Raw genomic sequence first — 17,805 nt, 5'->3', positions numbered from 1 at the left:
CGCAAGGAGCTTGTAAATACGCCCCCTGGTCTCCTAAATTCCCGTATGATTTGATTTTACGTGGCAGAACGCCTTTTAGACTACAACCTTAAATACTTTGGGGCTTATTTACAAGACCTTTGCACTACTGGTGCGCCAATTTAGTTTTAATATGGGAAAAAAGTAACGTACCGGCGGCGCAAGGGTCTTGTAAATATACCCCTTTGTTTGCTGAATTATGTTACATTTTGGAAATATTCATATTGATGCACATCAGTTTTTTTCGCTAAACAAATCAATTGACGGGGTTGCGTGAATTTGTCAAGAAAATCGCTCAAACGCACTTCTCGGCGTGTTTTAGAGGAGTTACCGCGGAAAAAAAAAAGCTTAGAAAAGGCTACAGGGTGCTCCCGCGACTCCTTGCAGTGGCTTCTTACCGTACGCCATTTCACCCAATGGTAAAAAAAAAAAGAGAAGGCGAAGCGAGCCAGGAAGCCTCCATATCTGTGACGGAGGAGCGAGGGCAATCGGTCTCACCTGTGTGTGTGTGTCTGTGTTTCGAGGGGCGGGGCTTCGCGGCGGCCTTGCTTCAGTGTCGGTGCCTGCAGCCTGCGCGCGCGGAGGAGCGGCAGTCGAGGCTTCAGGATGGATGTGAGTATCGGATTTTGGGAGCTGAGGAGGGCCCACCCGTCCATGGCTCCCCGCAGGCAGATATGAAAGAGGGTGGGACTGGCTTGTGGGGTGGGCAGACAATTCCGAAAGGATGCTCCGATAGGTCTGTGCGTGGGTCTGTTTTGTGGCTTTTTGTAGGCATTTTTTGACTGGATTTTTTTCTGTTGATTTTCCTGATATTAAAACAACCCCTACTCGCAGCAACCTCAAATCCACGCAGTGTCTGTTTTTATGCCTTGGAACCAGTGCTGTAAGGAGAACATTTTCCTCTGGTAACCCTTAAATTGGGGTCGAGTGTAGCAGAGGAAATGGGCTGGAGTCAGGAGTGGCGGAGCTTGAAAAGCAGAGTCATTTATTTACATTTATTTGAAACCTCTACTGCACAGAAATTGAAAACGTGTACATATGCGGGAGTAAATATATTCGTTTACTTAATTGATCAGAAAGAGGCATCGTTTTAAAATATCCTGCAGAGTTAAGACACCTGCTGCAGAGCTCTTTGTCTACCTAGTAGTTTTGATGAGATTATAATAGCAGTAAGAGAACGCAGTAATTTGAGAGTTCTGTGTATTTTCCAGTCACAATTTTCATTCATTTGGCACCATAGAGAGTTAACGTGCCTGGTGCAAAGCACATTGTGTAACACAGAGATCAGATTTGGATTGTATTCAGCTAGGTAAGTGGGCCGCTACATTTAACACAGATTATTTTCTTACTTCCAGTTCATAAATTGCTATCTTTCTAACAGCACAATGATTTATTCACCAGTAATAAAGGAGCTGCAAGCAAACTCAAACCAAGGATTTAGATCCTTATTGTATTCTTACTCAAACTGTTGTAACTTCAAGATTGCAAGCAAGGGTTACTTTGGGAAGTAAGTCTTGTTAGTACAGACAACCACAATTCCTCCTTTGTATATCATGACTGTGTTTCTTCCAAGCATTCACTCTTAACATATGTCTGCAAGTATGGATGATATGTGATTCAAATATATTATAATCCTCACTGTTTGGTTACATGTCCTGGACATTTATTTACACACTTATATTATGTATTGTGCCTCTGGGTGTGATGTAAAGTGCTCTAACACTCTACACTGGGATGAGCAGCGCTATAAAATTAGTTTGAAAAAAAGTGATGCTTTTAAGCCATTATTTGTGTAATTGCTCATGCACACAGATCTTGTTATCTTACAGTGCATGCATGCACATCTCTTACATTGGGGGGAAGGGAGGGTTGAACATAGTAAAAAAAAAACTACCTCCATGTCATAGTTTCTCTACAGTACTTGTGAAATGATGAGCAGTATTCCCTTGTGTCCCTGGCAACTAGGTGTTAGGCTTCAGTTGGCTCCCAGCAAAGATGATGGTTCAACAAAAGAAGGGCTGATGACCCTTTATATCCGGCCTTTGTTTTAGGTCCAGTCAGAAGTAAAAACAGGAAAGCCTCTTCACTGCCTACAGGTTGCTCCTCTGGTTAGAATGCAGGCAATGTGCAGACACTGCTGAATTATTTCCCGGTGTCTGAAAATTATACCAGGACAAATTCGGCATATTCCGGTCCAGAAATAGTTGCCTGCACCAGGTTCAGGTGAATTCCTCCCACTTTCCAGCACTGCTTGTAGCACACTTAAACAGTGTCTTAACAAGTTCCAAACCAACCCAGTTTGCAAGCATGAGCCACTTTCTCGGTAGCTAATTCACTAATGGGTGCTGCTTTTAATTTTGGTTCCTAAGCCGATTTTTTTTGTCTCGGAACGAATTTGACTGTGCAGAAAAACATGTTTGACGACTGGCTTGCAATTCACAGCACACCAGTTCAATGGAAAGTCAGAGGGTAGAGAAGGTCTTTAAAGGACTGGCATTAAGAAAAGGGAGCATGGGGCTCACTGGGAACTTAACTAATTCAGTGGCGGCTGGTGACATTTGAAAGTGGTGCGGGCGCAAATGTTTGGGACCTGTTGGCGAGCAAGCCTGATTGTCTCTCCCCCACACACACACACACAATTTGCAAGTTAATGCAGGGAGAGGGTACAGAGGGGAGGGCACTGCTAACACACACCACATCAGTCACCCGCACAGGACGGCCAGCTTTCTTATCTGCCTAGCATATAGAAGCAAGTACCTTCACCACTGCCACACAGAAGCCCGCTTCAGTGTAGAGCCAGTAAAAAGACAAAGCAGCCTCCTTTGAAAGCCAGACAAGAAACAAACTAGTGACACATAATCAAACACAGGCATCTCTCTGATCAATGTATCAGAAATCACGCCTAGAAAAGTTGTGTCCAGTCTTCTGATTACCAGATTCTATCATTTGTTTTGCAAATGTATTTTTTCGGTATCGTGGGTAAAACAAATCCACACATATTGCACAGGAATGCTCCTGTTCGATTGAGAAAGGTCCGTTACTGTTCATGTCGCAATATGTAATGTGCCGTACAATAAACATCAAACAAGTGGATCACAAGTTGGTGGTAAATGCTGCAAAGACGAAGGTGAATGTCTTCGGGAAATACAAGAACAACACACACACAGCTGGAGTCTTGGCAATCTTAAAATCGATTCAACTTCAAATTACAATTACTTAGGCATCTGGTTCTCGGAGAATGGCAAACTAAATCTACATCTTAAACACCTCACAGGGAAAGCCAGGGCCTCAGCTTTAACATTTGCGTTATACAAACTACATAGCTTTGTACACAGCCCATCAGCAGAGCTATATTAACAACTATCATGCGGCGGATTGGATGGTGGAGGGGACGGGAGGTGGGATAATTAAATATTAACAATTTACAAACGAAACTTACCTTAGTTAATGGGTTCCCGCTTTTCTTTCCTGACTGAGGCTCTAGACTTCCGACTCCCGCCGTCGCTGTAGAATTCCGACGTCATCAGAAGGCAGCAGGCAGCCTCCCTCCCTACCACAGCAGCCAGCGCTGTGATTGGTTCGGCCGGCTGCCCTACCGACGTCATTTCTATCTCTATGCTGCAGCACAGCAGCATACAGAGAGACAGGGAGAGTGGGAGGGGTTACTCGAGGGCAGGGGGGAGCGGCTTGCCTACTGTGTTAATACTGTCTGTTTGGGTAGCCTCTCAGGCTGCCCAAACAGACAGTATTACCAACAGTGGGCAAGCGGTTCCCCCCTGCCCTCGAGTAACACCGCCCACACAGGAACTATTGCTTTCTCGCTGTGCGAGAAGGCAAGGCAGAAACAAATGGTAGTTATTATCATTGGTAACAATAGCTACCTTTGTTTGCCTTTTCGCACGGCGAGAAAACAGGGGGGCGGCGCCCAAACGCCCCCATGGACCAGCCGCCACTGAACTAATTTATGCAAGAAACTGAGGCACACCCTGGGTGCTCAAGTTTTCCAGGGCCATGTGTTTGCCATTCCGCCTATTTTTACATTTCATTCTGGGATTTGTAGACTTGTTTATTATGAATCAAAAGCAGGACTAGAAGTCCCAGATTTCTAAATAAAAATAAAACTTAGCAGCATATTTTACAAATTAAATGGCGAAACTGAAAGTGAAAAAAACCCTGGACTGGATGAGAAACCTTTGCATGTACCTGGGGAACTTGAGTGCTCTGAAGTGAGTGTGTGCACATGCGCAATTTGGTGATAACAAATGGGCCTTTAATGAAAAAGGAAGGGGGGGGCAGGGGAAAAGGGGTGTCTTGAAACAAGTGTTTTCACAAAAGGAAGTGGCAGAAAAAGACCTGACGTGATTGAAACACGAGTTAAGGGAGGAAGCATGAACAGGAAGCTTTAAAATTGCTCTATGTTTTAAATGTATTGCAAGTGACCCCGTGCCATTAGGTACCCCCACTTCAGTTGGTAGCTTTATACTGTAAATCGCTGGCTTTAGCTGTGGTAGAGCAGTTAGTTTAGTTGATGTGAATCAGGAATACTGCTGCCAAACAGGCTGTTAAAATGATGCCCGAGAATGAAACGTGTTGTTGTCATTGTTATTGCCTGGTTACCTTTAAGGTGAAAGTAGATGGATGGTGATTGGGTCGGACAACATGAGATGGAGAGAATTAGTGCATAAACGGAAAAAGCTCAGTGAAAGAAAAGTATAAACAAGGGACTTTGGGAGATTTAGGAATTTTTGAAACCTAAATGAGGCAGAACGAAGAGAATCAAGAGAAGGGCTTGTATGGGCAGTGATAGAGCGCTTACAGCACTCTAAATTGTATGGGTGCAAGATACTCATGGTTTAAATGCACTCGCATGTATTTTTATCATTCGCAGTGTTTCACAATTATTAAAATGCATTCATTCGAGTTGTATTAGCACCAAAATGTAGTGTGCACATTTAAGTAGGACTTTGTATGTAATTGAAGAAACCTATAATTCCTGTAGGTATAATTTAAAGGATGAAATATTATTTGTGTAATGTAATTTGTGTCTAGTTTAAGTTGCCTGTAATTGTAGGTCCACACTGCAGGTTGTTTCGAGTTTCATTTCTCCTTGGTTGCTCAAGATTTATAATTAAATGAATCCTTTTTGTGTTCGAAGACAGTATGTTCTCATCCTACTGCAGTTGCAGGAATTCGCTCTAGTTATTCTTAGATTTCAGGAGATACCCGGAATGACTTTGAAGAAGGCTGGAAGGCGAAACAGGGAGGACGCCTTTTGTGTCTGGCCTATCTGGGAGCCAAGGCCACTGGAAGCAGAACCAATTTATTTAAAGTTTCTGTGGAAACTTACTGAAAGATGTTGCAAATGAAAGTTTGGATAAGAAAACTAGATTCTCAGGATCCGAAAGGGATCAATGATAGAGTGGATTTAGCATGTTATTTATGAAATATTGTTCATGAGTCGCCTGCGTGCGACAGTTGGCTCATAGCCTATTTAAAACTCTTTTACATAGCCACAAAAACTGTTATCTATGTATATACACATCTATGAATGATCACTAATATTCTCCATTATGTTTTCCATTTTGACTCTGTTCAGTTGCTGATTCTGTGTAGTTACTTTTTATCTTACATCACCTAATTCACTTTCCTCTTCACGGTTTCGCTTAGCACTGCACTCTAGACCCTTCTTGGTTGTTTCTCCAAGATGGCGCCGGGTTTCATTCGTTCACTGTCGGATAGTCCGCTTTTAGTATCTACTCACCTCTTATAGAGCACGCATGCGCGACCCTCAGACGCGGAAGTAATTAAGAACACGGGCGAGTTGACAGAACCCGAGAGCACCGTCATTGACTCACGGTAAATTTTACTCCCTAAATATTTTTATAACGGGTAACAAAGGCCGCTCTGTAAGCGTCCTAATCACATTCCCCATTATTTGCAGTCAGAGATATCCCTGCCGCAACTCCACGGAGACTGCGGGTTCCAAGTAACACGAGTCCAAGTATCAGCGTTGGACCAAAAGGTATGGCTTGTTCCACCATGTTTCTTGCATATATATATGCCTCACGGCAATTTCACTCGAGCTAATGTGATACCGGTATATTGCAGGACACAGCACGCATCCTGCTTTCCATTTATCTAGTATCGATTTGTTTCTTTCAAACAACAAGGTCAGTACAGAAGTTGTTTGTTTTCTCTAGCACCACACGTTGGTAATTTTGGCACACAGTGGTATTTTTCGGGACCTAGAGTGATTAGCGAGTTTTTGAGCACTTTTTCTGGGTCACCTGCCGGTTTATTTCCTCATGGTTTTTTCTATCATCATTACGTTTTCCTAGGCACTGGTAATTCCACCTCATTTCCTGTTTCAATTTCTCACCTCCTTATCATTGCAGTTAACATTAACACAATGTTCTAATGATCAGCAGTAGTATGAAAGCAGGTAGTAACATAGTGGTAACCAGTGATAGATTGCTGACTATGTATGCTTGAAGGAGCATTATTAGACTTCATAAAATGTATGTTTGTTATTATTTTTCTAGATACAGCCCCTGAAGAAGGGCCTGGAGGCCCGAAATGCATTGGGCGGGCAATGTAAAATGTAAAATAAGATATATATGAAAGTGGTCATCAAAAGTTGAGCAATGCTCATAATGTAATATAATGCAACATGAATGTAATGTCGTATTATTTGACCATATGCAAATACAGCTAATCATAAACTCTTGTTAATACAAAGAGATGATCTTCTGAATGTTTATTTTTGGAATTGTTTATTTTGGAATTGTTTGATACAGCATTATATATATTACGCAAAAGAACCATTCCAATAGGAAGCGCAACAGTGCGCGGTAGGTCAAGCGGCAGCGCTTGAATAATTGTGTTATTAACTTATGCACGAAAGGGACATCGTGCCTACCTACGCAGCACGCATAGAGAAACACTAAAAAAGATTATTTAATCACATAAGCAACGGTGTGCCCAGCCTCCACCACATTCGCAAATGAAAGTTTACCTTGTGACATATTGGGGGTTGAACATTGCCTTTTTGTATGAGGCGCAGGGACAGATTCGAGGGACTTCTGCTTATTTTCAAAGGAGAAGGAGCATCTTAGAACAAGCTCCATAGCTTTAAGATATCAAACCCATTTGACGTGAGTACTTCTTAGGAAGTCAACATGTGCTGACACCTTTGGGATAGGATAACGGGGAAATAGGTAGGATTTTCATGTAGAGCAGTGTAGGGAAAGATACTTTTCTTTTCTTCTCTAATGAAAAGATGTTAGAAGCTGGAGTTCCTGCGCGCACCGTTGTTGTCAAGTGTGCAACCCAAACCTTCCCTGCTCCCAAGATAGGACACTGCCCGAGACAGCCCTGCTCACCCCCTTAGTAGCTTGACACGAGCAGCCAGGCTTATCTCCAAGGCACGAGTGTTCAGTATGTGCATCCACGCCCACAGCAACCCCAATGATGTCACCACAAATGGACTCCACACAAGTTTGTATAAAACAATTATACTTTATATAAAAAGACATACGAAATGACCACACAATACATCTTTTACACATATACAATGAGTAATATTGTTTCCGGTGGGTTAGGCGGTTCTAATTCCCAGCCACCGCTTCTAACCAACACTTATGCTGAGTTTTAACAGTTCTCAACCGGTTAGGTACGTAGTATCACTAGATTCACACACAATGCAAAATACAAGGAATACTCTCCTACTTAAGGAAGGGTTTCTGTATAGTGCCACAATTCAATGCGTAGCGTCAAGATCCTGTACTGAATTCCCACAAGATAATGCAACTCGGGTCGCTACTGTCAGGAACAGTCGCCAGAATCCACAGGAGCGAAGATAAATACCCCCAACTTCCAAAAAGCAGTCCTCCAAGGAGAATCTTGAAACTCACTCCGAGACACTGCTCTCAAAAAGTATGGGGGAATAAAACCAAGGAGTATCCACCACTCTCCCCATATGATGAGGATTGAGGTTGTGTAGAATGGCAGCCAGGGAACGTAGATGCTGGAAGGAAAGAACAATAACCACCATATATATCTATGCAACTTTAGAACATTGTAAACATTGAGCTGTGTTCAGTATCGTCTCGCACTCACCAGAGTTCGTCTGCAAGACTCCTTGAAGAGGAGGATCACCAAATCTCCAGGTACCTCTTTGTATATGGCTGGAATGAGGATAGGTTATCTGAATTCTAACAGGAGGTCTCGAACTGAGGTAACCTTGCCACACATTCATTCACCATTCATCCAAGGGAAACTGTGGTGGATGGAAAAGAAGATGAAACGCGTCTAAACTAAAGGGACAAGGGTCTGAGGTGTTCCGACCGGCCAGTTGGTCCTAACGAGGCGGAGCAGATACACGCTCACTGAGATGTGCCGTCCGGCTCCACGGGGGAATATGGAGCGGAACAGCAACTCCCTTGAGGGAAGGAAAGGGGTCCGAGGTGTTCCGCCCGGCCCTGTCAGCCACAGCAGGGCGGAGCAGACAAACACTCGCTGAGGTGTGCCGTCCGGCTCCAGGGGGGAATATGGAGCGGAACAGCTACTCCCTCGCGGGGAAAAAGGATGAGGATTATTACAGCAAGTCTGGAGCAACACTGAGACCGTGACAGACTTCACAGACCTTGATATATGGCACCCAAAGTAAACAAATGAGGCTTGTAACAAAGAGGGGGGGTGGAAGGAAATGCAGCGAAGGGGAAAGCTGCAATGAGAGAAATACCGCTATACCTCCAGGCGGAATCCGACTCCGAGGGGAGCTGAGTCGAGGACCCGGGCAGCGGTAAACCAAACCACGAAGACGCCAAAGGAGCAACGTTGAGACGGGAACAACGTGGAAGTAGAAGTGGGTGTGGTCACGGAACGAGTCAGTAAGCCAAGCGTCAGGCTACGTGCGAGGCGTTCCTTTAGAGGACTAAGGGAGTGTGTGGAAAGTGCGCCTCCCAGGTCTGTGGTCCCACCCTAAACGCAGCTCAAGGTCTCCTTCTTCTCCCTCGAACCCTAACGGTATCCCCCCGCAAAGGCCTCCTCCCGGGATGTGGTTTGTTAGGATGGCGGGCATGAAACCTCCTAATTAATTGAGGAGCATGAATGTTTTCAATAGGTTCCCAGGTTCTGTCCTCCACGGAATCACCAACCCAATCTATGAAATATTGGATTTTCCCTCTGTGTCTCCTTGAAACCAATATTTCATGGACTTCGTATTCTTCTTCTCCATTTACCATGAGTGGGGGAGGCGGGTCTTCTGGGTGCAGTGGAGGGACGTATTTCTTTAGCAGGGAACAGTGAAAAAAAGGGTGTATTTTCATCTGGGGCGGGAGTATCAATTTCAAGGTAACAGGGGAGACAAGTTTTTGAATCTGAAAGGGACCAATAAACCTGGGTTGCAATTTCTTGGGGCCTTCTAATCTTAGGTTTCTGGTGGATAACCACACTTTGTCTCCCACTACATATGCAGGTTCTACCTTCCTTTGTTGGTCTGCTTGTTCTTTCATGGCTTCCTTGGCCTTGGTTAGTTCTGTTTTGGCTTCTTCCCATACTCTCTTGATATGGTTATGGTGCTCTTCAAGGGCAGGAATATTCTGTAGTGTAGAATGAAGAGGAATAGGCAACATGCGTGGATGATATGCGTAATTAAAAAAGAAAGGAGAAACCTTAATGGAAGAGTGTGTGCTGTTATTGTAAGCAAATTCGGCCAAGGGGAGGACTTTTACCTAATTGGCTGGAATCCCTGTCAAAAGACACATTAGGTATTGTTCCAAGGTTTGATTGGTTCTTTCGGTTTGACCATCGGTCTGGGGATGATAGGCTGTAGACAAACGATGGTCAATACCTAAAACTGCACACATGCCTTGCCAAAATTTCGAAACAAATTGAGGGCCTCTATCTGAAATGATAACAGAGGGTAAGCCATGTAATCGCACAATTTGGTCTAAGAATACTTGTACTAACTCCTTAGCAGATGGTATTGTCTTGAGGGAAATCAAATGCGCCATCTTAGATAACATGTCTACCACAACAAAAATAGTGGTAAACGCTTGACTAGGAGGCAGTTCAGTGATAAAATCCATGCTAAGGGAATGCCATGGTTCGGGTGGGATGGTTATAGTTTTGAGTAGCCCGGTAGGCACACAATGCAGCGCTTTCTGTCTGGCACTTTCGTATATCTTGCGTTATTGTCTCCCACCAAAACCAGCGTTGGCATGTATCTATTGTCTTGTTCATCCCTGGATGACCTGCTAAGGAACTGTTGTGACACCATTCCATCACCTTCACTTGCAGGGGTCCCTGGGGTATATACAACTTGTTGTTATGGTAAAAAAGGCCATCTTTGACACTGTTTACTGGGTCTAATTTCCATTGTGTGTTTGGGATCTTTTTATATTGAGTCTGTAACTCTAAGAGAAAGTCAGGAGGGGAGTGGACTTCTGCTCGCACGATCTTATGGGCAGGGATTATCCGATTGGGGTATTCCACTTCATTAGAGAAGGAAGAACCACGTCTTGAAAGCGCATCCGCTTTCCAATGTTGAGGGCCAGGGCGATACGTGATTATGAAATCGTATTCACTAAAAAAGGACACCCATCGCATTTGTCGGGGAGTGAGAGCTCGTGCGGATCTAAAGAATTGAATGTTTTTGTGATCAGAATATATGGTAACCACATGAAGGGACCCCAGCAGATAATGCCTCCGTTCTTGGAATGCTAATTTAATAGCCAATAGTTCTCGTTCTCCAACCGTGTAGTTTCGCTCTGCAGGTAGCAAGGTTTTAGAAAAGTATGCTATAGGGTGTAGTTGTCCAGAGTCACGATCTCGTTGAGATAAAACCCCTCCCACAGCATATTGGGATGCGTCTGCTTCCACAAAATATGGTAAGGCATTCTCTGCGTGTTTGACAACGGGGGCTGATGTGAATTTCTTCTTCAATGCACAGAAGGCTTGCTCAGCCTCTGCCGTCCAACCAAAGACGACTCCCTTCTTCAACAATTTTGTTATTGGGGCAATAGTTTCTGAGAAATTGCTGATAAATCGGCGATAAAAATTTGCAAAGCCAAGGAAGGACTGTACTTCCTTAACAGAACTGGGACTAGGCCAGTAAATGAGAGCGTCAATTTTCTTAGGGTCCATTTGGAGGCCTTCATGGGTTGATAATGAACCCTAGGAAATCAATATGTGTGGTGTGAAATGTACTCTTATCAAGTTTGGCAAACAGCTGATGTTCTTGCAATTTGTTCAAGATTTTCTTGACATGGCCGATGTGTTCTTGTTCTGTTTGAGAATATATATCAAGATGTCATCTATATATATATACAATGACGAATATATCCAAATATTCTCTAAAGATGTCATTAATAAAGTACTGGAAGGCGGCGGGCGCATTGCATAAGCCGAAAGGCATTACGCAATACTCGTATAGCCCGAATTTTGTTCTAAAAGCCGTCTTCCATTCTTCCCCCTGTTTTACTCAGATCAAATGATAAGCCCCTCTCAAATCTATCTTAGTAAAGATCTTAGCCCCTCTTACTTGGTCCAAAAGAACAGAAATGACAGGGAGGGGGTACTTGTTCTTAACAGTGGCTTTATTCAGGGCACGGTAATCAAGGCAAGCTCTTAAACCCCCTTCCCGTTTGTCTATAAAAAACAAAGGCGAGGATACAGGGGAGGTGGAATGCCTAATGAAACCTTTAGCCAACATGTCGTCTAGGTATGTTTTTAGATATTCCGTTTCCGGAGGGGTGAGAGCATAGATTCTACTGTGATCCAGCGCTCTGATTGAAAAACTGTCTCATGAACGCTATCCATCACCTCAATACTCACCATTAATCATGAAACACTAACAAGGCCCATAACACCAATGAGACAATTTCTTAGCGACTGAATCATGTGGTCTGATTAATAAAACTACTCTCATATTATTTACAAAACTATATACAACTGCAGTTTATCTCTTTTTACCATAGTTAAACATTTGTCATTTATTAAACAGGCCACTTAGGCGAATGGATCAACTGATGGAAACTAGACCATAAATCAACAAGACCAGCTTGTCTTTTCAAAACTAATTTTATTATTCAAAGAATAAAAGCATTTATGTTTAAAATCTTTATTTTATAAGCAAATAAGAAATCGGCATTTTAATATGAATAAATGAACTGACACTTTCAAAGCAAGCTCAGAAACATGAATTAATAGCAGAATAACAGTCTCCATTCCCTAAATCTATTGTCGCTGTCTGTTTCTCTCACTTCACCTAGAAAGGATAAATCATTAAAGTCTGTTGTCCTTACGTGCGCCAAAAGTCCAACAGCATGTCACGTCAATCAGGGATCAGAACAGCAAGCCAATTCCCTTCTCATAGTGTCAGGTTTTATACCTTTCTTTCTAACTAAACTTTCTACATTCTGCATTCTTTCGAGGAAATCCAAGTTTGCCATTGGCTGACCTGTGTCGGTCCACAATTAGGTCATCACCAATTCTTAACCAAGTTCAGGCTTCACATAAGCCCTATTGTCTCTCACATCCACGTCTTTCGGCTTCCTCAAGATTGATACTTTTCCCGAGTCTTGAACATATTACTTCCTAGCCTTGGCAGACATATCAAGTTTTTGTCCTTGAGCCTTTCTCCGAGTGCACGTTTAACTCGGCTGAAGAACTGCTTTTTCAATTTATATGATGATTGTGCAGTAAAAGTCTTCACAGCTACGCATGTGCAAGGCATCGCTCTGGACAAGCTGAACCACCATTAGGCCTCACTTCGGAAACTATTATTAAACAAACACAAGACATCAATTAATTAAAGAATTGAAACCCATTCCGATACCCACCCCCTTTTTACTATTTAATCCTGTTAATTATGTTACCTAGCAAAGCACATATAAGCAGCATTATATCTAACTTTCCTTTAGGAACCACATGAACTCTTTTTATGCTTTTGTCACAGAAAGACATAACATAAGCACACAAAATAAGCACATGCCATTAGTTAAAACAGCCGCATTTAATACTGACGAAGACAATAGACAAGGTTAGTTTATTATTTTTTTTCTTTGCATTTGCGACATAAAGCACATTAGTTTGTCCCGTGTGTACTGATGAATGAATTCTTTAAACTAAGTTGATTAGTATATTTCACCACAAGCATATTAATTCAATTAAAATAATGAGAGATTAACTTCGCAAGTTTGAACCAGATTTTGTTCTGCCCCTTGCTTCATCAACTCCCTCATCTGGTGATTTAAAAATCACCAAACAATACCCAAAATTTATAAATTTTCAACCCTTGAACATGTTTTGGACTTTCTTAATATTAGTATTTCTAAAGTTTAGATTCATTTACCTTTCTGCAACTTTCATATTGAGTTCTCCGAAACTCTTCCAATTCTATTTTTTTCTTTCTCCTTTCTAAGTTTGCAAATTCTTTTCTTTTCCATAACATGTTTTCTTCTCTTGTGTATCATGCAACTAATTTTTAACAAAAGAATTACTATAGCTATGACTATTAAAGGAAAAACTATTTTACCTATAATTGAACTACCAATCTCTTGAAACCAGTGTTTAATTGCTAAAAATCTTTTACTTAAACGTTCTGAAAAACTATCATCTTCTAAAGGTTCTACCTCATCATTTAATTGAGTTATTTTTCTAATGTACGTTTCTATATTCCGACTTTCGTCTGGGATATATGTACAACAATGTTGGACATGCAAAATTCCACAGACTCCACCCTCTTTTGCTAGCAAAATGTCTAAAGCAAGACGATTTTGCATTACCATTGTTCTCATAGCAATAAGCTCTGTATTCACTAATTGAAATCCACCTGCAGTATCAGTTGACAATCTATCAACAATTGTAGACATTTTTCTGATTTTGTTTGCACCAAATATGTCACTCATTATTTCTGAAAATCTTTCCCTTCTAAATCTATTCAGGTGATTGCCAATTTCAAATGAACCCTTTGCATTTCTATCTATGTGAAAAGTTTTAGGAACATGTCCCATATCAGTGGTCTGGGAGATTGTAATAAGCTTTATTCCCACAAACAAAATAAATTCCAGGAAAAATTGGCTCTTTTCCTCCTTTAAATCCCCAACCCCCTATAATACGATAAGTGTCTTCACATTGACTTGCACCAACAAAATAATTATCAAACAAAGTATCTATGTGAATTGCAACATTTTCATTTCTACCATTGAGCTTTTCATCTTACATCTGCCATAATTTAGATTTAGTATGTTTCATCATCTCATTTCGCTTGTAAATTGCCCTTCTCTCTTCCACCATATTTAAGAACGTTTTCTCTTCTGTTCTCAATTTACATGTTAAATTATTTCTAAAAGCATACTCATAAGTGAGTTCATTAGTCACTAGGAAAAATTCCCTCATCTGTTTAGCATGTTTCATTTTGTTCAAGCTATTTTCAACTTTTAAGTTAGCAAAAATGTCATCAAAATCAGAGTAGTAATACTCCAAACGACCAGTTTGATAAAACAAGCTAGCTATTACACTGCAGGTTATGCCATAAGTGAGAGGAAGCATATTATACGTTACCCCTTCAGATACAGAAGTAGGTAACTTTACACAAATATAGCAGTCTTTTGCGTCCCTCACCTTAACCTATTCAGATAAGAGTCTTGAAAAGGTATTACTAGAAAAATCTCCTACAGATCTATCTTGATGAATTTCTGGATTATGTACAATAATTTTATCAGTTTTATCAACTCGATCATGACTCGCCACAACTTTACTAGTCATGTTAGTTTTATACATCTCTTTATCTATTCCAAAAGGAAAAATGCCAGCTAAAATTAACCAAACTAAAATTATCAATTCAATTCAAAGAATGCTTTATTCGGTATGTATGAATACAACCATATAGCAACACGCGAAAAAATAAATTCATTATAATACATCAAACTCTAATTTCAAATACTAGCAATACTATATAGGATAATCGTTCTACAGCACATACACAAATTAGCATATAAAAGAGCATATTGGAACGTTTACCTAATAAAACATGTGCAAACTAGCAATAATAAAGTGCATTTGGCATGTACTGTTATATAGTGCAGTATGAAGTTCACATTTTCCAGCGTATGTGCAAATTGGCAGATGTAAATGTATGTTAATGCAACATCCAATAATGCATGTGCAAACTAGCAATAGTAGAGTACATAAATATATCCGGGCCATATCTTGAGATATACAGTTATTAAGGCATATTCATCATTAAATTACATCAAACTCTAATTCAGATGCTAGCAGTACTATATAAAATAGTCATTCCACAGCACATATGCAAATAAGCATGTTAAAATGCATACCGATGCATTCGCCTGATAGTACATGTGCAAGCTGGCAATGATAATAAAGTGCATTTAATATGTGCTATTATATAGTGCAGGATGGAGTTCTCAATTTCCAGCACATGTGCAAATTGGCAAGATAAAGTGCATGTTAATACAACATCTAATAGTACATGTGCAAACTAGCATTAACGGAGTACATATATAACTGGGCCATATGTCGAGTTCATACAGGTATTGATTTACGATTTAAGTGCAAAGATGCATTTTAAAATATATGTAGCTACATAAAAACATATGTCTGGGCTCTCTAAATTAAACATCAATTGCATCGCTGTTTTAATGCTGCGCATATCATATTTTAAAAAGATGGGTTTCAGATAAAACTTTCTAAAAAACATATATAAAATGTACAAAACAGCATAAAATGACAGCTACTCTGCTTGGATATACCGTCACAGGGGCATAAGCATGTTCCAGGTTTATTAGTTGTAGGGAATGCCACTAGGTGGTGCACAATTCCTAATCGTAGACGTGACAATACAAAACGGTGAGAGCTTTTAGTAACAGTAGTGAGGTATGATTGAAAACCTTCATTGGGGCTATGTTCTATGTAAGAGGTAAACGTGCTTTGTTTTACGTATTTAATCATTCTGGAACTTCTTGCATGACTCAGGAAAGTGACTTTAAGTTCTTTTTTGATAGTCCTGACCCCTCTGTTGGTTCGTCAAAAATATCACAATCATAAAGTGTCTTATACCATGTTTGAATGTGGCATAACCATGGTATATTTGAGCGGCGATCAAGCTTTAAGCAGTCATTAATCACTTCCTGAGTGAATTTCGTTTCATCTTTGGACCAGATTGATCGCCACAGTGCCAGTGGGCGTAGGGCAATTAAATCCTTGACGTAATTTAAGCCCACTTCCCTGTGTATTATCTCATTTGCGGCCGTGGCCGGGACACAAAGCAATCGTTTCAGGAAGGCATTCTCCTCATATTGAATTTGATTGCCACTATGATTATGATAACCCCATATCCCTGCCCCGTACAGGGCTGATGTTATGCACCTAGTATTGTATATGGACACCATCTCTCGGATTCTTCGACCCCCTAGTTTTGCTGCAAATCTAAAAACACCATTAATGTTCCTTACCATTTTAAAACGTGATACCCAGATAACAAAATTTCCTTACGGTTTCTAATTTCTCCCCGTCTAGGTAGAAGGGCCTGCTCTTTCTTATTTTCCTGCCACAAAACATAGTAAAGGTTTTTCCTTTATTAATAATTGACTTTCTGCTTTCGATGAAAGTATAAAACTTATCTATTAAGCATTGTAGGCCGTTTTGGGTCCGGGATAGAAGAACCGCGTCATCCGCGTATAATAGGATTGGGATGGGATTGCCATTTATGATGGGGGCATCTGCTTGGATTGTTCTTAGGGTTTGGTCTACCTGATTTATGTATAAAGAAAATAAAAGTGGGGCGAGAACGCATCCTTGACGGATGCCTCTATTAACACTAAATAAGGGTGTACATTCTCCGGCGGGTCCAAATCTAACTCTGCTTGACAGGCTTTCATATAATCTGGCAAGGAAGTGAATCATTTCAGTCGGGGCACCCATTTCTAACAAGACTGGCCATAGGAGCGAGTGTTCAACCAGATCGAATGCCGAACTTAAATCAGCAAAACACAGGAACAAGTTTCCCTCTTTAGCTCTTGTGTACTTGCTGATAATAAGTTCCAGGTTCACACACTGCTCCATTGTGCCAATCCCCTTTCTAAACCTGTACTGCACTGGGGATAAGATGTTCTTTTCCTCGACCCAGGCTTCCAATCTCTCTAAAAGGACTTGACTAAGAATTTTAATTGACGAGTCCAGAAGAGAGATTGGGCGGTAGTTACGTGCCTCTGACCTAGAACCTTTCTTGTAAAGGGGTACAATAATGGACTGTCCCCATGTTTGTGGAAGCCTATCTTCAATAGCAGCATTAAAGTATCGTGTCAGTATTGGTGCCCATAGATTCATTTCATGTTTATAAAAATCCATAGGCACCCCATCTGGACCAGGGGCTTTACCCCCTTTGCTATTACTTATTGCCTCGGTAACCTCAATTAAGGTCACGGATAGCTGCATTTTTTGCCATTTAGAACTACGCGCTATATCTACACTTAAAAATGGCCCATCCGAGATAAAATCGGAGTTAAAAATCCCAGTAAAATGGGCAATCCAGGCTCGACAACTCACATGGAAAGTAATTCCGGGGATGTTATCATTCTTTAGGAGTGGGCTGTTTACAGTTTCCCAGAATACCTTGTGATTTTTTTTGTTTCCGCCGCCATTTCTAGATTAAACCAGGCCTCGTTTTGGAGTTCTTTTTTCCTGGTTGCCAGAGAGATTTTATAGTTTTGACGCTCCACTAAAATTAACAAAATTACACATATTGAAGACAATTTGCAA

The 17,805-nt window shown here is 41.2% G+C and overlaps 1 protein-coding gene across 1 annotated transcript in view; it reads left to right on the top strand.

The window, feature by feature from the left end:
* The first annotated feature begins 501 nt into the window (after positions 1–501).
* Positions 502–17,805, top strand: part of SYCP2L (synaptonemal complex protein 2 like) — a 1,302,345-nt gene continuing 1,285,041 nt past the window's right edge. The window contains exon 1 of the mRNA XM_078685781.1: positions 502–630. Within this exon, the coding sequence (XP_078541907.1) occupies positions 625–630 (6 nt within the window). The 5' untranslated portion in view covers positions 502–624. The remainder of the gene's footprint in view (positions 631–17,805) is intronic.

Source organism: Lissotriton helveticus, chromosome 4_1 (genome assembly GCF_964261635.1).
Source record: "Lissotriton helveticus chromosome 4_1, aLisHel1.1, whole genome shotgun sequence".
NCBI classification, from domain to species: domain Eukaryota; kingdom Metazoa; phylum Chordata; class Amphibia; order Caudata; family Salamandridae; genus Lissotriton; species Lissotriton helveticus.
Note: the sequence above shows the minus strand (reverse complement) of the source record. Positions and strands in the feature narration are given on the sequence as shown.